Raw genomic sequence first — 26,382 nt, forward strand, 5'->3', positions numbered from 1 at the left:
GGGAGGCAGTGGGGGCGGGGAACATGCTAAGGCTGCGCATGTCAAGGCTGAGTGAACACTCCAGGATTAGGAGACCTCAGAGCCGGGCAACTCCTCAGACTACCTGTCACTAGGGGTCATCAGGCACCATCCGGGCGTAAAGACCGAGGGCGGCTTGGATGCTTTCCTCTCTCCCGGCCCCGCCCACCTATCCTCCCTTCTCGGAGATCCCCAGCAGAACCCTGAGCTTCCTCCTCCAGCCCTAGCTTCTCAGAACCTCTTGGGGATTAAAGAATCAGACGGACAAACAGAAGAGAAATTTCCAGCTCCGACGAGCTGCTCTGGTGTCTTCGAGGGCCAGGGCTACGCCACTCTAAAGCTCTAACAGCGGGAGCTTTTGGGCAAGGCAGATGAAACTGGAGCTCCCGGGGTGCCGACGAACCCAGTTAGAGCGGAGCGCTGTATCGTGGCTAGGTGTCATCGGAAAGCATGGATCATTCCCGCCTATATGCTGAACTCCGAAGCTAAATCTAGAGAGAAAAGAAGGGACGGAAGGGAACCGAGATTGGAGTTCAGGAGGAAGGTACTGTCCGCGGTTCTGAACTAGGTCTTTCTAGCCGAACGTAGAGAAAATTTCCGATTTGCTGAACCACTCCTTAGAAGTAAGAACCAATCCCCGAGGGGGCAGGAGGATTTGGGGGTGGGGTGGGGGAGGCAAAAGGGCTGCTGCCTTTGAAAAGCGCTGGAAGCCGCACCAACGTGTTGAAAGCTACCTCAAAAAGTGTCCCCAGCAATCCGACTGAGCTTTTCTCCTAAGGGAGTTCAACCTTGGAGGTTTCCTCGAAAGAAGGGGTGCAGTCCGCGTCGGAGAAAAACACTTTAGGCCGGAGTCTGAGAAAGATGCCTGCTCCCAGGAGCTTGTTTTCTCTGGCTTCCCTCATGCTCATCTGCTGGGGTAAGTATCGGCCCCCTGCCATGCTAGACTCAGATAACTGTAATAACATTGACAATAATAACCGGTATTAATAATATTAATGATACCAGTGAATATTGACTGAGCCCCGTTTATGCTTCTCTGCCAGAGGAAGAAATCCTCGTTATTGAGGATGGGGAATGGAGGTTTCCTTTTTTCTCTCTTATCTCCACTAGTGGGTTTCCATTGCCTCACAATTCCTTTACCATTCTAGGAGGGTTTTCTTTTCCTCTGTGGAAAGGTAATAACCATGTCCATTGCCCAAATTACACTAGTGACGGTAATTTCACATCTACCTCTTTCCTAATAAATAGCCAATCCTTTTGGAAATATGCCTGGGTAGTTAAATTTACATGACTATGTTTAAAAATGTGTGTTTATATCATTAGTGGATGCCCTCTATTCATTTGGGCAAATATTGCATTCAGTATGTATGTTTTCCTACTCTATTATGTATGTATATACATGTATATATGTGGTCTGTACTACAAATGTATATGGTATATGGATGCAGTCACTGAATGAAAAGGTACCATCCATTGATGCAGCTGCTTACTTCTAAGGAAGGCTGAGAAAGATGGTGAAAAAGATATTTTTGCTGTAGGTGTTAAACAAACTAGAAAAAATGTAAAATAACATTTATTTTCCTGGACATCTGAAGATGAGTTCCTAGGGTCTTTATAGTGAATGAGTTTGCATTAAAATATTATAAAACTATATAGTCAAGTCACAACTGTCCATTCTGAGATTCTGTGGTGGCTTTCATAATTTTCCTGAGCCTCCTTCTACCATTCAGTGGGGTGCTGAATAATCAGTTCTAGGACTGATCCAGAAATTAACTGTATCTTAAAATGTGTTGTTGCTTACCTAAATGTGCCTCTCTGCCTGGGTGCCAAACAGGAACAATTATTAGATCGTGTATTGTTTAGTTTATTTATGTTGCCACTTCCCTGAATTAGAACTGATCTTGAGCAGTTGGCTGTACATGGATAAAGCTATACCCTTGTGTTGAAGCCAGGTATGTTGAACTATGTTTCCCTGAATGGCATGAAGCTTTCTTTGCTGTAGCAGTGGCCAACATGGTGACAGGAATAGCCTCTCTGCCTTTGTATTTCTTTGTCAGGTCTCCACTGTTGACCCTGCCTGCCAGCACTATATGGCTGCTCATGTGAGCTGAGGCAGAGCTGAATTTTCTTTTGAACAAAATGCTTGATGAGACAGAGAGGAAACAGTCTAGGCAAGGGGAGGGAGAAGGCAGAATCAGAGCCAGCCCAGAGGGCAGGCACACTGCCATCTATCCCCAACAGAATAGACCTAAGGCTAGCGGTGGAACAGACACAATAGGCTGCTGATGATCTCACCTGCCTTGATGGCTTAAGACTGGGAATTTGTTTGGGGATATTAGGGCTTCAAAAGGGAGGCTTGGGCATGATGAAAAATGCTGGCTGTTGATGGAATAGTTACATGCTGAGAAGGAAACCCTGTGGAGCAAATGTGCCTGCTACAACCATCTCTGCTTACCCTGAGTCAAATCATTTTACTGCCTTGTAAACTGTACAATAATTTACCAAACTGATGTACTGAGGAGGTGTGGTTTGGGGAAATCCTGACTGCAAGATCCCAGTGAAAGCCTCACCTCAAAAAATTTCATTTCATTTGCATATGGGCTCCAGCAGGAGTATTGTCACCTTAGATGAGATGAGTGGCCCCTTCCCCAGTTGGCTTTTCTCATAAAGCTCAATATGAATGGAAAAAGGCCCATTTCTTTAATTTGCTGCAAGTTTCTTCCAAGAAGAGAGGACCTTTTTATTAGGCATAATTTCTCCCTGCTGGTCCCTGGTAAAATAGCAAAACAAGCTGTTGTTGTTTATAAAAATTCATTTCCAGTTCTGTCTTCCTCTTCTACTTTGCTGACCCCTTTCACTTTTTAGAAGCCTGGTAGCCCCATGTTTCCATCTGGCTGCCCATAAACTTCACTGCAGCCCCTCACACAGGCCTGTCAATCTAGGCATCAGACCATACTCTGAATCTTTTCTTTTTATCTCTTTCCATAAAAACAGATCTTCCTCATGTGTCATCCTCCATGGTCCTGTGAGGTAATAAGCTGGATAATTTAGAATCATAAGACTATTAGAATAGTCCTTAGAAATTATCCAGATCTAATTTTGCAGCAGAAAAAACTGTGGATTAAGGAGGTGAACTGACATGACCAAGGATAGTTAATTAGTGGCATAGCCAGAACCAGAATTCAATCTCCTGACTCCTGTTCTAGTGCTCTTTCAACTGTCCTATTATTATATCAGTAAACAAACATTTATTAAGTGCTTTTTAAGCACCAGACTGTGCTAAGTATTGGGGAGAAAGGGGGGAGTGAATCCTACCCTCAAGGAGCTTACATTCTCATGAAAGATACAATGTGCAAAAGTTGTAAATACAAGATATATACAATGTCAACGGAAGGTTTTCTCAAAGGGAAAGCACTAGTAGTGAGAGGTACTTTGAAGAGCCTGCAAAATGTCGGATTGGAGTTTAGACTTGAAGGCTAAGGAAGCCAGTATGAAGAGATGAAAAGGGAGAATAATCCAGGCATGAGCGACAGCCATCTAAAAGGCAGAGTCAGGAGACAGACAATCAAGTGATTGTCTCTTATGGTCTCTCATTTGATTAATTAATTCATGCTGTGGTGTTGTATGATGGTTTTTAAAAGTCAGTAGTGACAAAGTTTTACCAATTCTATGTAATGTTTGCATTTTAATAGGTACTTTTAATACTAAATCCTAAAGGAATCAATACTATGGAAAAGACAGTAAAGGTAGATATTTTGAGGGTGCCGTAAAGGGAACTATACACTATTCTTAAGGTTAGTTTTGTACCTTCATAAAGTGACTTCATCAATAGCATCCACATGGCATTTTTCCCCTTCTTGGGACTTTACTACAGTGACTAGGAAGATCAACAAGCATTTATTAAGCACCAAGTACTGTACTAAGTGCTGGACATAGAAATACAATCCAAAAATAAAGTCTTTGCCCTCAAGGAACTTACGTTCTAATGGGGAAAGACAACACATACAATCAAGTTGAGGAGGGTGGAGATAAGGTAAGTGCATGGGGACATGGTAGCCAAGCCCGCAGAGTGAAGCATGCCTAGTCTGAGCCCTTTGTCAGAAATGCAGGTTCCAGAAGAAACTCACCAAAAGAAGAAAGCTACCCTAGGGACAGGAAAAGAAAGCTGCTGAAACAAATCAAAGATTTCAGCACTGAAACTTAGGGCAGTAGAAGGTCAAGTGATTTGTTCAAGGTCACTCACTCAAGAACTCATAGGATTTAGATCACAAAGGAAATTTAGAGGTAACCCAATGCAACCACTTCATTTTATGGATAAGGAAATGGAGGTCCAGGAGGAGGAAGCAAATTGCCCAAGTTCACACAGGTTGCAAGTAAGAAGAAAGAGGAGTCAAAGCCAGGTTCTCTGATTTCAAATCCATTTCTGTTTAGACTATGGTGAGATCTACAACTTTGCTTCATATACAGGGTAGTATTGGATATAATGAAGGGATACCAAAGGGATACCGGCACAATCTTCCTCTCAAATGGGTGTAAGAAACAGACCAACACATATAAGAAAACCTAAGAAGCACATGGACAAGGACAATGCATATATCATAAAGTATGGGTATAAATGGGAAAACATCGGAATAAGGGATTTATGACAGACGGAGACAACTGGATAGTTCAGTTGGACTGGAAAACTTCATGGTGATATCTTTTCTAAACTCTCAATCTTTCCTGATGCTTAGCACATTGCTGTTTATTATTTCTTTGTGTTATTAAGTAAGCACTCAATATATTTTTCTTGAATGAGTTTCAATAAAAAGTTTCTAGGACAGTCTTTCATCTGATTTCTATTTATCTATCCTGAGTTCACCCTGAAGAAGAGAAAAAATGAGATTTATTTGGTTTACAATTAGGCCTCCAGCACTGCAAACTCAGAGATGATATAGGTCTGGTTTCAGAATGATGTTTTTAATATGTAAAATAAAGTAACAGGATCACAAAGGAAATCAATTATATTTAAAATACAGTTATCAAAATTTTTTTATAAAAATAAGTTCTTGAGCCCAAGGTCAAGAATTTCTGACCTAGACAAGGCCAATTAAAGTAAACAGTCCATGCCAATTAAAGCAAGCATCAAAATTCTATGCTCTGATACCTTAACTGATCCCCTTTTGCTAGGGTGGGAACATTTCTTTATTGAACCAGTCAGTCTTAGGCTTTACACAGGCAGCTAGGTGGTGCAGTGGATAGAGTACCAGTGCAGGAGTCAGAAGGGCCTGAGTTCAGATCTCACCTCAGACACTTGACATTCATTAGCTGTGTGACCTTGGAAAAGTCACTTAAATCCCAACTGCCTCATCCTGGGTCATCTCTAGTCATCCTGATGAATATCTGGTCACTGGATTCAGATGGCTCTGGAGGAGAAGTGAGGCTGGTGACCTGTACAGCCCTCCCTTACTCAAAGTCAAATGCAAGTCATGTCATTATTTCTCTGATGGCATGGTCTTCTTCAGCAGCAAAGGACAAACACACACACATACACTTAGGCTTTAGTTTGAGTAGATAAAGATAAACTTTGATCAGTTTAAAATATCTTTGAAAGACATTTAGATGAATTAGACTGCCCAGAAAGTATATTTGGATTGTATGAGGAAACTTGGTCATGCCCCATATGTTGTCTATAAAATATTGAGTCAACTTGGAACTGACAGATTCAAATGAGTGGAATGCCAGATGAGAATCCCATAAGAATGAGTCACTTGGGGAATAGGAGAAGGGACCCAGTGTTAGCCTTGATCTTAGTAGTCTCTGTCTGAACCCTCATCATTTGGCCAGAAAGGGACTTCAGATTACCAATAGATTTACACTTTTTATCAGAATCCTAGAAGTTCCTCGAGTAACAACCAACACCAGTGTTTTCATGCAGATTGAAGACCATACCAGGAATACTTCAGAAAAACTAATCTGTACCTAAGGGGAACATCTTGAACACTATAGCAAAAGGACTTAGAGTAGCTATGAGTTACCCTCTTTAAGACACATGGGCTCTAAGCTTGAGCCCACTCTACCACGGTCTCCAAATGTGTGGGAAAATTTGTCACAGACCTTTTGGGGGTTCTTTTGTACCAAAGATACCATCATAAAAAATACCTAAAAGTTAATTAAATTTGGATAACTGATATCTCCTAATGATCAACTGCGGAAGCACATCAGCAGGGGACTTGTGAACTATGATAATACAAAAACCATCCCTCAGGCTCTTCTCTAACCAACAGGCAAAATGCAGCTACCTTTTTGGGAAGCTGACCTACCAGTGCAAATGGGAGAGTGGTTCTAGAGTATATGCTACATTAGTCAAAGAAAAAGATGAAATGAAAAACAATTTTATATTCTGTGCTATGTCATTGTTTCCACTTTGAGCACATCACCAGTAAACTGACTACTTACTTATTAATTTGGATTTTTCCTCAAGACTAAGTCCTACAACTGTTCTCTCTGTGCTAACAACTAACGTTCCAGAAATGGAATGGATTTAAAAGGAGGAAACAAGATTATATTGTAATGGGAAGAGAGTTGGAGGAAGAGGTCCTGTTTCAGGTATGGTTGGACAGAATAACTTCTGGGTCCCCCCATCAATTCTCACATTCTACAATTCCATGAACACCTTGTTCCCAATTTCAGGCTCTGTACAATCTTGATTTTGTTCCAGAAAATGATCAAGATTGCTTTTAAAACTCAGCTCTTCCATGAAAACTTTACTGAGCCCATCAAGATCTAATCACTTTGTCCACTGCATCAGTGACCCATATACAAAATCTGTATCATTTAATCAGTAAACAAGAATTTATTAAACAACTACTAAGTTCAGGTATGTTAGTAATTCAGTTTCCTTGTACATTGGCAGACTGGACAGTCCAAGTGGGAAAAAAATTGACCAACAATCAGAATGAAGTTACTTAAAGAGTCAAACAGTTGATTTTATGGAAGGAAGGTAGTAATACACTATTGAAAGTGTTGCCAAGTTAGTTTCACAACTTGTAACTCAGTATATATCTCAAAACAATAATTATTATTAAATGAAATTTTAAATGTTTTATATAAATGAGACCCATAATCACTGAAAAGAGCTGAGGCTGACTATCCACGCAAGAAGAACAAAATGAATGAAGAATGCACAGACTATGATTTTATTTGAAGGAATGAGCTATAGAATGCAACAACCAGTACATACAGCTTAAGCAAACACTGCAAATATACAATTAACTGAAGCTAAAACTGAGTAAGATGAAGAAACCAGGTTGAATTTCCTTTTTTTTTAATGACCTCACACTTCTCCTTCATCTTTTAATACTAACATTCTGGTGATGTTGCATTGCCATGAATCATGGAACACTGCATTCTCCAAAGAACTGAAATTGAGACTAATTCAAGGGACAATAAAAAGCCATTCAGTGAGTGTGAGCAGGCTGCAACATCTAACCAAAGTGGAATTATATGGGTAAAGTAATACCATCAGAGAAGAGTTTGGTCATCAAAAAGATGGGCTGTCCATATAGCAAAAAGGAGGGATAACTAATGGGCAATCTACATGATCCGTTGCTATCCACAAAATTATCAAAACAAGAGCAACACTGATAGATTTCCTGCTATAGACATTTGGGAAGATAAATAAGAGTAAGATAGGATGGATAGGCATGGATGAGTTGCAGTCTCCATAGCATCTAACCCAGTGGAGATGTGTGTGCGTTTTTTTTTTTTTAACAAGCTAAAAATTTTTTTAAAGAGACAGCTAGATGGCACAGAGGTTAGAGCACCAGTTCTGGAGTCAGGAGGACCTGAGTTCAAATCCAGTTTCAAATATTTGCTAGCTATGTACTCCTGAGCAAATCATTTAACCTTGATTGCCTCCCTTAAAAAAAGACCATATATTAAATCTATAATATATTCTTATACAAATTTAAAATATATATATATACATATATATATATATGTAAGCATTATTATCCTCATAATTTCCTTTTCAGTATAAAACCCTTTTAATAAGATTTGCAAACTTTAGGCAAATATTCTGAATAGCACTTATTAGGTATATTCCATCCCTCTCCAGATGATGTTATTTCTATATTTTAAGCCATGGTCCAGAAATTCAAATCCCATTCTTGGACATCACTTTTTAAACCAGATATTAATTTCCTAAAAGTTTCAGAAAGAAAGGTAGATTTGGGAGGTTAATATGTATCTATGCTGACAAAGTCTAAAGTTTTTGCCTGTGATTTAGTCATGCTTTCAGGATTTTCTTCTGGTAATATCCATGCTTATACCAATCACCAGAGTCACCCAATCTTTGGATCCATGACCAAGAAAAATAGTAGACTTCATTATTTTTATTATCAGATCATCAAATAGCTGCTACCCTGTGCCCCCGGTATCCCCTTACTTCCTACATCTTCAAACTTTCTTTTGATCTCTTTCCTTTCATTATATTCTGCCACTTTACCTCCCCATGCAAGTCAGGATGGTCATCTTTCACCTGACCACAAAGGTTAGGATGGAGAGGTAGAAGGTGGCAGAATATGGCAAAGGAGAAAGGAACAAGAAAGGGAAACAGGGTCAAAGAGGCAAAGTCACTTTTTTAAAGAAATGCTTCATTCTCCCTGATAGGATGAGAAGTGAAGAAGCATTTTCTGAGGTTCACCTTTACCTTCTTTCCTATTAGGGAGACCTGGCTGTATTTGAACATAGGTGACAAACACTTAGCCAATGCAAAAGGGCAGATACTGTTCACTGTGTTCAAGTGAGCACGTTGAGAGCCACGTCTAAATTTTTTTCCCTTGTCTGATTGACTTCCTCCTCCTCCCTAAGCCTTCTGTTTCTCTTTCTCTTCCTCTTTCTTCTCCTCTTTCCTCTTTTTGTCCCTTTTTGAACCTTCTTTCTGCTCCTCCTCTTTCTTCTTAAATCCTTTTCCTGCTAGAGTCCTTATCCTTTGGCTCTCGTCCTTCTTCAACTTCCAGTCTCCCTTTGACTTCTCCTTGAATCCTCCCAAATTCCCATTCCCACATTCAATCTCTGGCATATTTTAGAGTTCCCAAACTCTCCAAATTTCCTCCACCATTTCTTCTTTCTCCTCTTCTGTGTCCTTCAACTAAAATTCTTCTCCCATTCTTTCTTCTACTAAACTGTCCTCCAAAGAATGAAAAAAAAACCTCTTACCCTCAGTTTCCTCATCTGAAAAATTGTAATAATACTTTAATAAACCTTGTACTATGCACCTTGGGGGGTACTTGTGACCTTAGTATTTTGTAAACCTTATCAGTACTACAGAAGACTCTCCCTGTACCTAATAGACATTCAATTGTAAGACAGACCTTACCAAGATGAGGGCAAATTAAGGGATTTCTTTATCATAACTATTTTTGTAGTTCAGTGAGAATGAAGATAATGAACACCATGGAGGCAGAGACCAAAGATTCAGTAATACATAGATTTATCAGCCCTTCACCTAACATCATGTTCTGCATATTCAGTACTTTAATGTTTTGTTGAATGTTGAGGTTGCCTTTGCATTTCTCCTATTTCCCCCAGTCTTTGTTTCATCATTTTATTTTCTTTATCTCTCTATTCTCTCCCTCCCCTCTTCTCTGGTCTTCCTTCCCAATGTCTCTCTTTTACCCCACCCTCCTAAATACCCTGCCCCATTTCCCTCTCCAGTCCATGTTTGCTTTCCAGTCTGCGTGGAAGTCCCTTCTGAGACAGAAGCAGTCCAGGGCAAACAGATGAAACTTCGGTGCATTTCCTGCATGAAGAGAGAAGAAGTGACAGCCAGTACAGTGGTGGAATGGTTTTACAGGCCGGAGGGCGGTAAAGATTTCCTTGTATGTACAGCCACTGGCTCTTCTGTTACTTTTGCTGACTTCTGGAGAGAAGACACTTCCATACCCTCAGCTCTCCCTCTGTGGCTAATTGACAGCTTTGGTGCAGTTGGGCCTCAGAGAAAGGCACTGTGGGCAACAAGATCTCAAGGGTCTGGGGTGATGAGTAGCATGGATCCTTGAAATGCACAAGCTTCATCTTTAGCCCAGTTTCAGCTTCCTCCCCAGTCATAATGGTTTATGTGTTTATAGGCCTGATGTAATTGCTTCAAATACTTTCATTTCACAAATAAGAAACAGTAGGGTCAAAGAGGCTCTTAGGTGATAAATATCAGAGCCAAGACTTGAACCCTTGATAAAGGTCTTCTATCTCCAACTCCAACATGTGCTCTGCTACACCATACTTCCTCTCAACAAATCCTCTGCCTACCCCACCTCCCTCCAGCAAGCAATTAAATGAAATTTTGATCTTTTTGGATTTCACTGCCTCTCACTGGCCTACCCCTACAGGACTTGAGACCTTAAAAACAAAATGTATTCTCATCTGTGTGACATGAAGACAGAAGAGTAAATGTCCTTTCAAGGACTCTTCTAGTGCAGAGAATTTTTGTTCCTTCTACTCTTCTTTTCTCATGGCTAGTCAGTTTGTCCCTTGCCTCCTAAACTATATCTAGGACCTACAAGCAGTTTCCTCCTGTAGATGCTAGATGCTGAGTTGTTAGTGTGTTGGACTTGGAGTCATGAAGACCTGAATTCAAATCCTGCCTCAGGCATTTATTAGCTGGGTGACCTTGGGCAAGTCATTTAATTACTTTCAGCTTCAGTTTTCTCACTTGCAAAATAGGAATGCCCCATCTAAAATGTAGCATGTAAAGGGTTATATAAATGCTAGCTTTTATGATTGTTCTCAACCACTGCAATCTGTCTTCAAGCTAGAGCTTTGCCAGACCCCACCCTTCTCTATTTAGGCTTTTAGAATGCTAAAGTTGAAAGACTCTAATCCAACCTTTTCTTTTTAGAGATGAGAAATTTGGGGTTCATCCAATAGAAGAAGGCTTCATGTCACATGGCCTGCTAGGAGCGGAGCCAGGATTAGAGCTCAAGTTCCTGATTGCTCTTTCCATGCCCTTTCCCATGTAAAACAGGCTAATTAAGGCAGGGAAAAGGACTGAAGAGTACTCTTTAATACTATTCATACTTAATTGTGATAGAGGGAAAAAATTTCTGGCTCACAAAGTGGGATGTGACCATTGCCAAAGATTTTTCCTTGTAAATAGAGAAAAATGCTAATTTTCCCACAGGCTAATTTGTTTGCAACTCTGAAGTACAGAAGTTCATGGTAATATAGAAAAATCTAGGGAGAAGTGTACAACAGTGATTCACAAAGAATCTCTGATATGTACCTTATACCTGACTAATACAGAACAGGCAGTTGGAAACAGAGTCCCAATGCTTGGTCAAGGGAAACAAAATACCTAGAACATTGCTACCATATGCCTTTCCCTGTATGTCTGAACAACTAAGCAATAAACCCACAACTTAGGCCTGGTCAGATGAGGTGTGAGGGGCCAGGAAGTGGTAACAAGTATTTTTCTAACCCTGTCAACTTAATAGGAAACTGTAGGTTTAGAGCAGGAGTTCTTAAGGTATTTTTTTGTATGAGTCATAGACCCTCTTGGCAGTCTGATGAAGACTTTTAGCTCTGTAAAATAAAAGTTTTTAAATGCATAAAACAAAAAACATAGGATTACAAAGGAAACTAATTACATTTATGTGTTTTTTCCCATTCAAGTTCAGAGAACAATTGAAATCTCTTCACAGATCCTTTATGGATATGTAGAACTCAGGTTAAGCAACTCTGAGGTAGAAGAAGATGTGCTTTGGGGATCAAAGAGTGGTAGAATTTTGGAGCTACAATCATTTGCCAGGCAGTGGACCCAAGTTTACACACAATAGATTACAACCTCCCTGCCCCAAGTGAAAGGACCTTGGACTATCCCATATCCTTTTGCAGAGAGGATCAGCTTTGACAGTCAAGGAGTTAAACTATAGAGCTCAAGGACCCCTAAAGGCCTACACATGAGCTTATTACTAAAGAAACTTCAAGTGAAGGCTGGGTGACCAATTGTTCAATATAATGTCCAAAGGATTCTGGTCTGAGCTGGACCAGATGGTCTCTTCCAACTCTAAATTCTATAAAAACTCTCTTGGTCTTCACCTCTTCGTATCCACCCAACCACGTTCACCATGCACCTCTTTTATATTTCCAAATTTTTCCCTTTCATTACTAGGGAGGGCACAGTGACACAAAGTGATGGATTTGGAGTCCAAGAAAATGAGTTAAATTTTAGCTCTGCTGCTTCATACTTGTGTGACCTTGGATATAATCTCTTTGAGCCTCAGTATATTTTTTCTTTAAAATCTAGGAGTTGGACTAGATGATTTCAAAGATCCTTTGCAACTCTAAATCTATAGTTTTGTGCCTCCTTTTTTTCTAATCCCCTTCTTTCCTCAATCTTCACTCTCCCACTCCATTCCCAATTTCTGGCCTTTCTCTTCCACCTCCTTGCTTTGTTCTTCTCTTTCTCTCCTGCTGCCTTTCCCACCTGTCTTTGCCCCAGTCCTCTATACTTTTTTCCTTTCTCTCTGCCTTCTCCTTTTCCTTGCTACCCATTTCTCCTTTACTCATCTGCATCTGCTCCCTTCATCATCACCCCATATCTGTCCCCTCTGGACCTCTCTCCTCTTTCTGTCTCTCTGATTTCAGATCTACGAGTTCCGAAATGGTCACCAGGAAGTTGAAAGCCCCTTTCAAGGCCGCCTGCAGTGGAATGGGAGCAAAGATCTGCAAGATGTCTCCCTCACTGTGCTCAATGTTACACTGAATGACTCTGGTATCTACACATGCAATGTTTCCCGGGAGTTTGAATTTGACTCCCATCGTCCCTTTGTGAAGACCACAAGGCTCATCCCCCTCAAAGTCACTGAGGAAGGTAAGGTCAGAGCACAAATCTTCACAAGGGGATCCTTCACGAGGGGAGGCAGCTGGTAGGATCCCAGCTCATGAAAGTCTATGAAAAGGAGAACTATCTCAAAATATAACTAGTATACCAGACTTCTTCAATGGTCCATTCTCCAGCTCCTAGATAGAGTTGGCTTTCTGATCCTTTCCTTTACTGCTGCCTTCTCTCCCACCATCCTCTGCCAAGAAGGGGGAAGCTGCCAGCTGGAAGGTTAGATATTGATTGATTTTAGCCTGTTCCCTAGGCTCAAATCTTTGGAAAAGAATAATGATCAGTCATTGGTTTGAGTACAAACCAAAGTAGTAATAACTCTCTGGTATCTATTGGAACCATCATTCTTCCAGGATTTCCAAGGCCTCTATCCAAAAATTCCCCTCTTTCTTCTGGATCACTAAGGGGCTAGGAATGCATATACTTAAGAAGTCATGTGGTCCATCCCCCCCGAGACTTTAAGCAGGTAGGCTACCTCTCCCCTCTAAATCATTCTCAGAGTAATGGCTCCTTAGTCTTTCTTTTAAAATATCCAGAAAAACATCTTCTCAAACCTCCCTAGGTGATGTATTGATGTTTATAACACACTCAGTTGGTTAGTTCTCCTAATAGTCGAATTCAGATCTCTTCTACTACAATATGTATGTTCTCCTGTCCCTGGAAACAGAGAACCATTTCTCAGTCATTAAAAAAAATGCCTTCACTTCACTAATATGCAGGTCCCTCTCTGTCCTCTCTTTCCTAGACTAAATCACAATTCCCTTTGCTTTAGTTTGCCTTAGATGGCTTATCCCTAACCTCTTCCAGTGTTATCATTACTCCTGATTGGAGAAACAGGATGATGAGGGGATAAGGAATGTGAGGGAAGGATGAAAGGACCAATCCAAATAACTTCAGGATGGCTTCTAGAAATAAAACCCAGGAATCCTGACTCTCTAAACCCACCACTTTCTCTGCTGATAAAACAACAACAACTTTATAGAATTCTTTAAGGTTTACAGATCACTTTCCTTTCAATAATCCTGTGTAAGCATTTTTATCAACATTTGGCAGATAAGGAAACTGAAGTGATGTGACATGTCCTTGGTTACATGCAGCAAGTGTGAGTAGGAACTGTGGTCTCAGAATTCTAGGTTCAATGTTCCTTCCATTATGCTAAAAGTTATTTAGATTGTACACTTTCCTGAACAGAACAGTGATCCCTACCAGTCAGTAGACTTAAGGGAGAGGAAGGGAGACGGAGATGTAAAAAGCAAAATTACAGTCTGGCTGATCTAGAAGGCACCAGGTTTCTTTCCCATGTGTCTAACACACATGCTAGCTCCCTGGGGAGGGGTAGCCAGCTCCCTCTGCTGGTGCCATGGCAGAAATGCTGGACAAGTGATTCTCATGGGCAGCCAATCAGGCACCCAGAGCAGTCTCCTGCTCTTTTTTTACTTTTATTTATTTAGTTTTGGCTCTTCTGTCATGAGAATTCTTCTGGAGATCCACACATGGAAGGAATCATCCTGAACCAAAGCAAATATTCAAACAGATGAAAGGCTAAGCAGAGTACTCAGTTCTAGAATCACAGGATTATCAGTGGCCACCTCACAATTCAGACAATTTCCCAAGGACTCAACCTTCTTATTGTTCCCTGGTTGTCCATACTTACAAATTGTCTTTCCTTTCCTTTTTCCTCTCTTGATCCCTTACTTGTTCCTTAGGATCCTCAGTGCCCGGCTCCCTGGAGGAAAATGATCATGTAGTCCTAGTGAGGGAAGAGACCTTGGAGGTAGTGTAGTCTAAACCCCTGCCCAGTAATGAACAGGGATTCCCATTTAAGTGGTCTTGAAGAATGGCAGAAGAAAGCTTAGGGTAGTGGAAAGAGAATATTGAGTCAGAGGACTTGAATTCCCAGTTCTACTACTTGTGTTACATTAAGCAAGTCAATTCACCTTTGTGGGTCTCAATTTCCTTATCTGTAAAATAAAGGGAGTTGGGCTAGGAGAACCCTAAAGTCACTAACAACTCTGTAATCCTATCATTGTTAGAGGCCCAAAGAATACAGGATCCAAACGTGAACAACAGATACTTCAGTAGCCATGCTCCTGCCCCTCTCCCTCTGTCAATTTAATACTAGTAAAAGTGAAAGAGAATAGAAAGGGGAACTAGGGTATTTCTATTAATAATGCATGTCTGGCTCTCATTAGATTATTTTATGACTTCTAATATTCCTTGGATGTGTTAGTATTTCTCTTCATGATTGATCTCATCCCCTGCCTTCCAGGTTGCCCTTAAAACCAGGTCCTGAATAGCTAATTCCTAACTCCCTTGGTTATTATGTATTATGATGTATATTGTTATATATAATGTGTTTATCTATTTATATATATGTATACACACATACACACATGTATACACATATATACACACATACATATACATATATATACATATATATGTATATAAAATACATGTTGAGTGTCCTAGGCCAGATGGGTTGGTTTCATCAGTGTCTTCTGCATTCTTTAGCTGGAGAGGACTTCACCTCGGTGGTCTCTGAAATCATGATGTACATCCTTCTGGTCTTCCTCACCTTGTGGCTTCTCATCGAGATGATTTATTGTTATAGGAAGGTTTCCAAGGCTGAGGAGGCAGCTCAAGAAAATGCGTAAGTCCTTTGATGCCCAAGCCCATCACCTTTCACTGGGGACCACAGGTGTGGCTTGGGAGAACCATGCCTTAGCTTTCTGTCCTGAGGGCAGGAAGCTCAATCTTGTGTTGCAACTGAACTTGGACAAACCTTAAAAAACCCACCTTCTAGTTTTTCTAGGTTGAAACAATCCAGACAAACATGTTTTGGAATTGTTTGGGGGCAGAACCAGACAGTACAGGGAGAGAAAAGAGTTGAATCTGATCCTTATTCAATATTAAATGTGAAGATGCATTACATGCAAAACCTCAAGCAAGTGAGCATGTGGTCAACTCTGAATTATCCACACTAATGGAGGTGTACAAACAGAAGTCTCCAAATATGGTCAAAACTATGGTCATTCTGATTCTGACTGGGACACCAAAGGAAATGATGTTGGAAAGGAAGAGTCATCCTCCATATGTTCTATGTCAAAGGGTTAGGAACATGCCCTAAACATCCTTTACTTCCCTTAACAAGGTGCCCTAGAACTATAATCCCAATTACATCTAAACTTATTGTGAACCTAGTGTCAGTGGCATCACTTGAAATAATGAGTTTCCCAAGTTTTCTTTTCATGGTGGAAAGGAGTTGTTCTGTTTATTTATCCTTTTATTTTGAAAAGACAGAATCTCTTTCAAGCTTGAAGGAAGGCCTTAGTTTTAGTGTCCCAGGATTTGGAAAACAATCTATCTATGTCACGATTCTGTAGATTTCAGTCAGGTCCCCAAATCACAGAATCTCAGAGTTAGCAATGACCTTAGAGAGGCCATATATAGTCCAACCCCTACCTAGGAGATCACCCTTCTTTGTAACATCCCAACAAATTGGAGATCATCCAACATCTGCTTGATGCCCTCCAGGGACAAGGAACTGTCTTTTGAGATAGCCTATTTCATTTTTTAACAACTTTCAGTGCTATGAAAGTCTTCCTTACACTAAGTTGATATCTTTTTCCCTGCAATTTCCCCTTCCACTTTCTAATTCTAGTTTCCCCCTCTTAAGCCAAGTATCATAATCATTCCTAATCCAGCTTTTATGGAATAGCTTTTCAAATGCTTGAAGACAGAGATCATATTCCTCTAAGGATTCTCTAAGCCAACAGATCTTAACCTGGGGTCCATGAACCTATATTTTTAAATTTAGCAACTATATTTCAATATATTTCCTTTGTAACTCTATTTATTTTAGTCATTTAAAAACATTATTCTAAGAAAGGAGCCAAAGGTGAAGAACCTCTGATCTAAGCTAAAAACAGTTCAATCTCCTTAGTGTGACCTTTGTAATATGTTTTTAAAGCAAAACCGATGGGATGATACATCCAGACCAGAAGGAACTTCAGAGGCTAACTAGTCTATCCTTTTTCAGATGCACAAACTAAGGCCTAAGGAAGTTCAGCACTATGGCACGTTGGTAGCAAGTATCAAAGATTGGGACTTGAACCTGAGGGCTCGGCCTCTAGAGTTGGTGTTCTTTCTCCTGTGTCCCATTGCCTTCTATGACTGATTGAATCAAACAGAATTTATGTTACAACCTCTCGTATGTGCTAATTTAACTCAATTTAATCTTGGGCAATTTTTTAGAGCAAACAAAGTTTGCAGATAAGGAAAGTAAAGCTCAGAGAGACAGAAAGGCCCAGTAGCTGTGTCAGAGGTAGAATGAAGTCTCATATCTTCCTAACTCCAGTCAGGTTCATCATGGTGTAGGGTAGAGTGTTGGACCTGGACTCAGGAAAGCAGAGCTTAACTTCTACCTCTGACACTTAGTAGTCATATGACCAGGTGAAAATCACACAGACCCTCTGAATTTCTTTTTCTTCGTCTGTAAAATGGGGATAATAAGATCTATAGTATCTACCTCCCAAGGTTAATTTGGGTTTTTTTTTGTGTGAGACTCAAATGAAATAACCTATGTAAAACTCCTTAAAGCTCTGTACAAATATTAGTTATTAATATTATTGATGGTGTCACATGGATTTTGTGAGGTCAGTGAATGTTTATTGGACTTTTAGATGGATTTGACTACTTATATGGATGTGTTGGGCAATCAAGGTTCACAATACTTCAGAAGAATGCAGCCACACAAAGAAGGTCTGATTTCATGGGAAGTGGGTATTCTTCATTCCCTGCTAAGATAGCATTACCTTCCAGAATAACACAAAACACCGCTTAAAACTGAGTCACTGAAAATGAACTTGCAGTATCAGACTTTCTATATTAACCTGCATTTGTTTTATCTTACCTTTCCTAAGAGAGGCGATTGCAATTTTTCATTTAAAAGGTTTCCCCCTTGTCTACATTTGAAAGGAAAAATATAGGAGATAATGAACAATTAAGTAGTACCTTTCTCCTCTATTTTCCCTGGTGATGTCTTTAAGAATTTGAAAACAAGATTCCCCACCTCCCCAACTAGATACTAAGCAATACATATCAGCTTCGTGGATAATCTAGAGTTGACATTTGATCATTCTAAAGTTAGTTAACAGTTCATGGATTTTGTGACCTATCTATCTTGAAAACAAGGGCTACAAGATTCTGATTCTTTCCCATTAATCGCTTTGAAACACCACTGGATCACTCAAGGAGGACTGGGCTAAAAGTGATCTTGGGGGACAATATGCATGGATGAACTCATGTTAGAAAAGTTGCCAACCAGAACATGATAATAAAATCATAGGCCTTTAAAATTCAAAAGGACCCTAGAGATCACCTAGATCAATCCCTTCATTTTACAGATGAGGAAATTGAGACCCAAAGAGACAAAGGGACTTGCCCATGGTTACACCTCCAGTAAAGGAACCAGCAGGTGACTATTCAGGTGCTCTGAGGGCAGGTAGAGAACCTGCCCATCAGAAAGAAGCTTTCCTTTTCCTTGAGTGATTTACAAGAACCACCTTGGCTCTTCTGATTTCATTGTTAAGGAAACTGAGGCTAATCATTATAACCCAAGGTCACAGTAGAAGGTGGGCAGCCACAACTGGAGCTCTCATCCTCTGAGTGCCAACCTGTTACTTAACTTTGCCCCCAAAGTCAATCTTTCAGCTTTTTCTACATAGCCACCCCAGAAGTAAAAATGGAATTGAAGAAAGGGGAAGATTATACCAGCTTCTAGTCATTTGGGGAGGGCTGAATATAGGAAACCCAACCCCAGCAACCCTCATAATAATTCTCATTGAATCAGTGGTCCTATCTCTGAAGTCTTTTCTCCTCTCTCAAAAACAGAGCCATAAGGAAGGGGCAAGTCTGTCCTGTAGAAATTCTGGCCCCCTGGGCCTTGCCTCATTGCCCTTCATTCCCTTTTCACTTCTGGAGACTTCAGGGGCTGACCCTCTCCCCTGCCTCTCCTCCCCTAGGTCTGACTACCTCGCCATTCCATCAGAGAACAAGGAGAATTCGGCAGTGCCAGTGGAGGAATAGGAGAAATGGGGTATGACTTGCAGTCATGAACTAAGACTTGAGGATGACCATGGAGGGGTGGGATATGATTTGGACTTTTTCCTCACCCTATCTATAAATAACCACATGCAAGAAGGCAAGGATCCCCATCCTCATTATTCTACCCCAGGGTGATAAGTAGGGGATTAGGGAGCCTTTTTAAAATGCCCCCTCCATGACCACATTGCCATGGCTCTCTATATAACACACTTTGGCAAAGTAGCTTTGGACTTGGGTTTGATGAGAGTTCATGATGAGCTGCTCTGTCATCGGTAGGTGGTCTGATGTCTGACGGGCCTAGATTCTTCAGTATGGATGCTGTCAACAACTTCTGGATGGGACCCAGGGACTATCACTGTTTTCATCTATTCATCATCATCAGGCTTTGCTCTATGGCTCTACTCTGAACTCCACACACTGAAGGATACCTACTTTGATGGATAAGTCAAGGGCCCATCATCTCACTTTGGGCTCTGTCTTTCCCCAGCCTAATCTCATGGCACTGTAATAGTAGATAAGATTCCCTTTGCTCCGCATGGCTTTGTATAATGCTGGTAGCAACTCATCTTCCTCTACTCCTTCATTACTGTTTACCTGGGTTGGGCCTCCATTCACTGCTGGACAAGAAGGAACATTGTCTGCTCTTCTGTTTTCCCCTCACTTCCCCTCTTCCAACTACACAAATTAGATCTGGTCCCTTTCTACCTCTAAATGAGAAAGGACATCATGTGGTTGACTCTAATCTCTTAGCAGAAGTAGGGTGTTTGTCCTATCCCAGGAGTGATCCAAACAAGCCCAGTCTGAAGAAGAACTTAGATTCCTTAGAGAGGCCCTTCTGAATCTCCTGCACCATTAGGTTTGGGGTCAGAACAGAGTAGCTTTTCTAGAACACACAGGTCTGAAAGAAAGGACAGTGTATGTTAGAATATCTTCTGGAACCTTGAGTCCTAGGTCTGGATCTCATCATACTCCTTGGCCCTAGGCTTTGCCCAGTCATTTCCTAAGTAGTAGTTACGACTACTTAGTAAGGGTTCCTATTGGCAATATTTTCCTTGATATGTCACTTACCCTATCTTTGGTCTTCCTAATAAAAGTCTAGGGGACTGGGAAGAGGGTTGGCAGCAGAGATTAGTAGCAATTTTAGTAACTTTTTAAAGTCAGGTACCTCATTCCCTGACCACATTGGGAAAAGATGCCTATTTCTCAACTTCCCCTGATTTTTTCCCACAATGGGATTTGGAGCAATCTGCCCCTTCTTTTGATATTGAGAAACTGTAGGGAATGTTGCTGGTTTTTTTCCTGAGTATTGTGATTGATGACCTTTTACCTCCCCACCTCTGAACACTTTTGTGGGTCAGTGTTGTTTTACACAGGATAGTGGATGTTCAAAGATCAGCAAAGACTTGCATGGGATCACAGAGCACACTGAGGTAGAAAAAGAATGAATTTTGGTGAGGTGACTAGTGCTTCCTTGGAATGTTTTCACTTGTGTGAAAAGTGAAGAACTAGGCACTGTGGTGGGCATACCCCTATCACATTTGGAGGATATGCGGGAGTTATTGACCACTCCTGAAGAACTCCAGTTATAAGTAGTGTTGATTCTTCAGTAAACACAGAAATGGATGAAAATGAACCCCAAATACAGTGGGAAATAGCTTGGCTTAGGGTATACTGGAATAAGGACTTCCCATTTTTATGAGACTACAATAAATCTCAGGGGTTCAATCACTGTCCCTAAAGATCTTCAAAATGGAGAAAATGGCCTAGGATCACAGGATTTAGAGCTAGAAGGAACCTTAGAGATCTTCTGTATACCAGTCACGCTTATTTTACAGATGACAAAACAAGGAGGCCCAGAATGGTACAGTGATTCTGGTAGTATATGGCAGTTATACCCAGTATAATGGTGTGAAGATAGATGAACAGAATAGTTGATCTCTTAAGATTCCTTCTGTAAAGAATCTTAAGGAATCTGTAAGTTTCCCTCATAGATAAAAATAGGCTCTTGCTTTCTAGTTTTTCTACTCCCGGCAGAATAAAACAAACCAGATAGGAAAAGCTTGGCCAAAACAAAACAAAAACAAACAAAAAAACCCCAAACAAGAACCTCAAATGTAGTGTTGTGTTTGGTCCTGCAGCGATGATCATCCCCATCTAGTGGCCAGCCAGGGGATCCTGAGGTATTGCCAGCCAGGGAAAGGCTGCTAATAGCTTTTTCCCTTAGGGAGTTTTCTTTGGGTTTGTGTAGAGGACAACCCTGACGGCATATCCCCTATGTTATTATTTTGGAAGTTACAGCTCTAAAGCACTCCTTGCAATACTCTGGAGTCAGATGTTCTTGCTATTTCCTCTCGCTGAGCTCAACCTTTTTCATATGCATGATCTTTCACAAGACCCCTCTCTGACTTCAGGTGAGAGGATTTTTCTCCTCATTTTATGGATGGGGAAATAGACCCAGAGGAGTGCAGTGCATACTGTACCCACAAACATTTAGTTAGTCAGTAACAGACCCTCCAGTCCAGGGATCTAGCTAATAGATCATGCTTCTCTCTTTGATGTTAGGAGTAAACAGTGGAGTGTGGAAACTCTAGGCCAGTGAAATTTGTATTGAGTTTCTGACAAAGCAAAAGGACTGTAAGTGAACATAATAGCTAGTATTCATGTGGTGCTTTAAGGTTTGGAAAGCACTTGTTACAAACTTTATTTGATCCTCACAATTCTGGGAGATAGGTGCTATTCATTATTCTAATTTTATGGATGGAGAAACCAAGGCACAGAGAAGTCACACAGCTATTAAATGTCTAAGGCTGGATTTGTAGTCATTTTCCTGATATTAGGTGCAGTGCCCCACCTGACTGTCTAACATCTAGAAAAGGAAGTGATTCTTGAGAGTCAGCACAGGTTCATCAAGAACAAGTTATACTAAACTTATTAGACTAGATGAGCACTGTGGTGCCTTTCAGCTCTAAATCTATGATCCTACGACTTTTTTTTTTTTAACAGATTCACTTAAACCAGGGAAATGTTAAAAATATAGCTTTATTGACAAAGTGTCTCATTTTATTTGTGTGGGAAAGATGGAGATATAGGCCAGACAATAGTTCAATTAGATGGATTTGGAACTGGTTGAAAGGTCATAGACAAAGAGCAATCATTAACAGTGATGGTTCTATATCAACTTGGATGGATATTTCCAGTCTTTGATTGGCCCATTGCTAGCTAACATTTTTTTAATTGATGGCTCTAATAAAGGCATACATTCATGGCCCATTTATCAAATCTCTGGATAACACAAAGCTGGGCTTTGCATATAGGATGTAAATATAGGACACAGTCAAGATCCAAAAGGATCTTAACAAGCTGGAATAGTGAGCCAGAGGTCTTCCCCTGGAGCTCAAAAAGTCAACTTCCCAAGTACGGTGTGGCTAGAGGACAGGACAGTTCATCAGAAGACCTAGGGTTGCCAGTTCACTACAAGTCACTACTATGATCTTGGGCTGTATTTAGTGCATCCATACGCAGTGTTCAAATCTAGGGAAGTGATAGTTTTTGTATTCTCTGACTAGATAAGGCTACATCAGGAATGTCATGTTCAGTTCTGGGCACCACATTTTAGGAAGGAAACTGATAACCTGGAGAGTGTTCAGGGGAGGGCAACTTGGATGGTGAAACTGATGTGTGAAGATCAGCTGAAGGAACTGGGGATAGATAACCTGGAGAAAAGAAATGGGAGTTTTTTTTTTATCTATCATATTGTGCTTGCCCCTAAAAAGGGAGGAACTAGGGAGCAATGGGGTGGAACTTGCAGAGGGAAATCCAGGCTTGATGTTCTTAATGAGACCTAGCCCAAAGTAGAATAGGCAGCCTAGGAAGGCTGGGGATTTCAAATGAGATATTTGTAAAGCACTTACCATAATGCCTGGCACATAGTAGGCACTTGATAATTGATTGTTCCTTTCCCCTCCTCCCCCAGGACTTATTCAGAAAATGGAGATTCTTGCTGGGAGATGGGTTGGATTGAATGACTTCTGGAATCTCTTCTTTCTCTAACATTCTGAACATACTCATCTTGTTCAGAAAAAGCTCCCCAATACAATGCACACAGTATTTCCTGGGTGGTTTATAAAGAAGCTGATGGTTCCAGCTTCATTCTTCATTCCTTTCATGTCTACTTTCCTCTCACTTCCCACTGATTCAAAATTAGTTTCCTTTCTCCTACCCTGTAAGATGCAGGGTTCTCATTCAGTCTTCCCCCCTGCTTCTTTCCTCCCTATTTTACCCACAAAAATCCTATTCCCTTTTTTCCTTTTTCCAGAGTTCTTTGTCCTCACTGCTTCTTTTGCTTCACTTTTGAGATCCTTGGCTCCTTCTCCTTCCATTCCCCTGCTAAACCACATTATTCATGGATCCTACCATCCCCCAAAATCTGCTTTGAAAATCCTCCTCTCCCTGGCTCCTTTCTCTATGTCCTCCCCCATTTTATCTCCTACATTTTTCATAGCATTACAGGATTTAGAACTGAATAGGACCTGAGAAATCATCTACCTCTCTCATTTTCCTGAAGAGCCTGAGGCCTAGAAGACTCTCCTAAGATCACATAGGTAATAAATAGCACAGCCAGGAATGTATCCCCAGGTCCTAGAGTTAACATCATTTTAGGCTGCCTTGAGACACATGGTGTCTAGAATGTGGGAGGAGGGAGTCTTGCTAGCCTCTGCTCTGATTAGACCATGCCTTGAATAGTGTGTTCAGTTCCAGGCTTCACATTTTAAGGAGGGCACTGATAAAAGTTGGAGAATGTCCAGAGAAAGGCAACCAGGATTTGAAGGACTGTAAGATCATCATTGGAGTTTGTTTGAGGAATTGAGGTTGCTTATCCTGGAGCACAAAAGGCTTATTGGGGAAATGGGGTTGGGAGGAGGGCACAAAAGCTGTTTTGTTTTTTGCTTGGCCCCAGGGGGATTTTATGGAGACAGATTTCAGCTGAATGTAAGGTAAAACATTCCTGGCAATAAAAGCTATCCAAAGGTGGGTAGCACATGCTGTGGTGTGGGAAACTTGGTGGTGCAGTGGATTGAATGCTGGACTTGGGAGTCTGGAAGATTTGCATTCATATCCTGCCTCTTGACACTTCCTAAGTGGCCTTGGGCAGGTCACTAAATTTCTTTCAGCCTCAGTTTCCTCATTTGTAAAATGGAGATGATAATAAAAGCACCTACCTCACAGAACTGTTATAAGAATCAAACAAGGATAATCCCCATAGAGAGTTTTGCAGACCTTAAAGTGTCATGTAAATGTCAGCTATCATTAATGCATCACATATTATTTATTAGGGGCCTTCCTGAGAAGCTGGATGGAAAAACTGCAGGTGGGATTCCTAATGGGGTACGGGATGAACTAGTTGGCCTCTGAGACCCTTCCAACCCTACAATTCAGTCCCCATTATGCCATGCTGACCTTTTAGATATCTCTGACAAATTTCATGTTTGTGGCCTTTCTCTTTTATGTGAAACCATTAGAACAGAAAACAAGCACCAGCCACTTACCCACCACCCTTACCCACCACCATCCCTGCTTCAGCCCCTGCTCCCAACAGATCCAGAGGCCAATTTTGCCACCCCATAAACTTTGCCTGTTATGGGGCTAATTTTTAAAGGGCTCAAGAAAGTTCTCAAGGGCTAGCTTGTTCAGCACCCTCAGCACCCTATCCACTAATCCAGCATGTTGAACTTTTTCCCATGGGTATGTCCTCACACCCAAGATTGGTTTTGCCTAACTTGGTCACGAATTTAACTGTTCAACTTGACAATACCAAGGCTGTGACACCTGGAACTCTCTGGTCAGCATTGCACTATGACCCAACCTAAACCCCTAATGGAGTAACTTCCAACTGGTCATTACTGAAACTCTAGGTCATTTTGCCACCCCTCTTCCCTTTCTCTGCCAGTTTTTAATCCATTTAAGGGAACTAATCCTCAAGCTATTTGTCCTATCTACATTTTTTGGTCTCTTTCTGCATTTGGGATTGCCTAGCAATACAGAGAGAAAAGGACTTGTTTATAGCCCCTAGATGATGTGTGCAAATTTTATGTGAAGGTGGGAGTGGTTAAGAGAAAAGGTATAAGCTTCCCATTCCTCTGAGCTTACTACCCTCCCCATTATACCTGAGCACTAGTTCAAGGAGGAAACTTTTTTTAGTCAGTGAATCCACCTTTTGTAAGGTACATAGCATGCTATGTTTCCTGAAAGCTGTAATCAGAGATGAGAAGCTTTCAGTGGCTTATTTAGTCCCTACAGGTCCCTCACTCTCTTTCCTGATATAGCATGCTAGTGGATAGAAGTGATCTGCCTTTGGAAATGGCTACATAATTCATGGGTTCCTGCCATCAGCAAGCATCTTGGGCTGTTTGTCCTTTTTCTAAACACACTCTAATAACCATATGTTTTAGCCAATGTCTGGAAGATGGCAGATCCGTAACCATTTCCCATCCCTAGGTAGGGGGAGAATTTTCCCCATTTCATTGAACCTGCAGTAAAAACATAGTATGACAAATGCTTCCTAAGCCAGTCTCTGAGGAGTGGACTTGTTCACTGACAATGTTGATGGTCTATGAGCCATTTGACTTTCAGGAACAATGACTCCTGGGGCCCTCACTTGGTATATGCTTCATTTAGTATATGTGGCAGACGGTGTGGGAGAACAGAAGGGAATGTGTTCATGTATCTGTAGGATGATGTCAACCACTCTCACAGACCTTGGTAGTCTGAAAAAATGGTATTTTTCCATTTCAGTCTTCCTCATGCTGACCATTTCTTACTTCTGTCTGGCAATGTTGTCCCCCACCATCTTCAGTGTACATAATGTTTTTAAAAGTCCACTTCCTGTTCAATCCAATAAAGGTATCTCTTTAAAAAACAGCTTACCCTGGCTTGGATCTACTCTGTGCAACTACTATGAGTAACCCCCAGCTATTTTTCCCTTTCTATCCATCATTTCTCAAGGATACTCCTTCCTGAGTCACTGGTTGTATAACAACAGAATTTGAAGAACTTTGTCAATATATACTCCAGTCAAACTGTTTTAGTTTACAGTGACTTTATCAGACCGCTCTCCCCCGATCAATTGAGGGGTAAATTGAGTTCAACCGTAGGTCAGATCCTCTCGGGTAAAGTACACCCTAGGCAGGAAACAGGCAGGTGTTTCCAAGTAAAACCTCCCGCAGGAGCCAACGTACTAAACGGTTCTCCTGCGGCTTTACCAAATTCAAACCCTTCTGCACTTCACAGTGGGAAAGGGACAGTCCATGTGCTCTGGCAGACCCCTTGGAGAAGCAGGAATGAAAGAATGAATGACAACCTCCAGGGTGGGGAGGGAGGCACTG

The 26,382-nt window shown here is 41.1% G+C and overlaps 1 protein-coding gene across 1 annotated transcript; it reads left to right on the forward strand.

Moving 5' to 3' along the window:
- Positions 1-706: 706 nt before the first annotated feature.
- SCN3B (sodium voltage-gated channel beta subunit 3) lies at positions 707-25,918 on the forward strand. Its single transcript, XM_072612904.1, has 6 exons — positions 707-934; positions 9,718-9,881; positions 12,646-12,871; positions 15,407-15,545; positions 18,919-18,992; positions 19,277-25,918. Exons 1-5 carry the CDS (start codon positions 880-882, stop codon positions 18,980-18,982), a joined length of 648 nt encoding a protein of 215 aa, XP_072469005.1. The 5' UTR covers positions 707-879; the 3' UTR covers positions 18,983-18,992; positions 19,277-25,918.
- Positions 25,919-26,382: the final 464 nt, after the last annotated feature.

Source organism: Notamacropus eugenii, chromosome 5, assembly GCF_028372415.1.
Source record: "Notamacropus eugenii isolate mMacEug1 chromosome 5, mMacEug1.pri_v2, whole genome shotgun sequence".
Classification (NCBI taxonomy): Eukaryota; Metazoa; Chordata; class Mammalia; order Diprotodontia; family Macropodidae; genus Notamacropus; species Notamacropus eugenii.

Bases quoted from the DNA above. Each gene is read 5' to 3' on its own strand.
- SCN3B (XM_072612904.1), top strand. From the start codon at position 880: ATGCCTGCTCCCAGGAGCTTGTTTTCTCTGGCTTCCCTCATGCTCATC. The intron at 935-9,717 runs GTAAGTATCGGC...TTCCCTCTCCAG, and splicing joins CCTCATGCTCATCTGCTGGG to TCCATGTTTGCTTTCCAGTC. The intron at 15,546-18,918 runs GTAAGTCCTTTG...CTCCTCCCCTAG, and splicing joins GAGGCAGCTCAAGAAAATGC to GTCTGACTACCTCGCCATTC.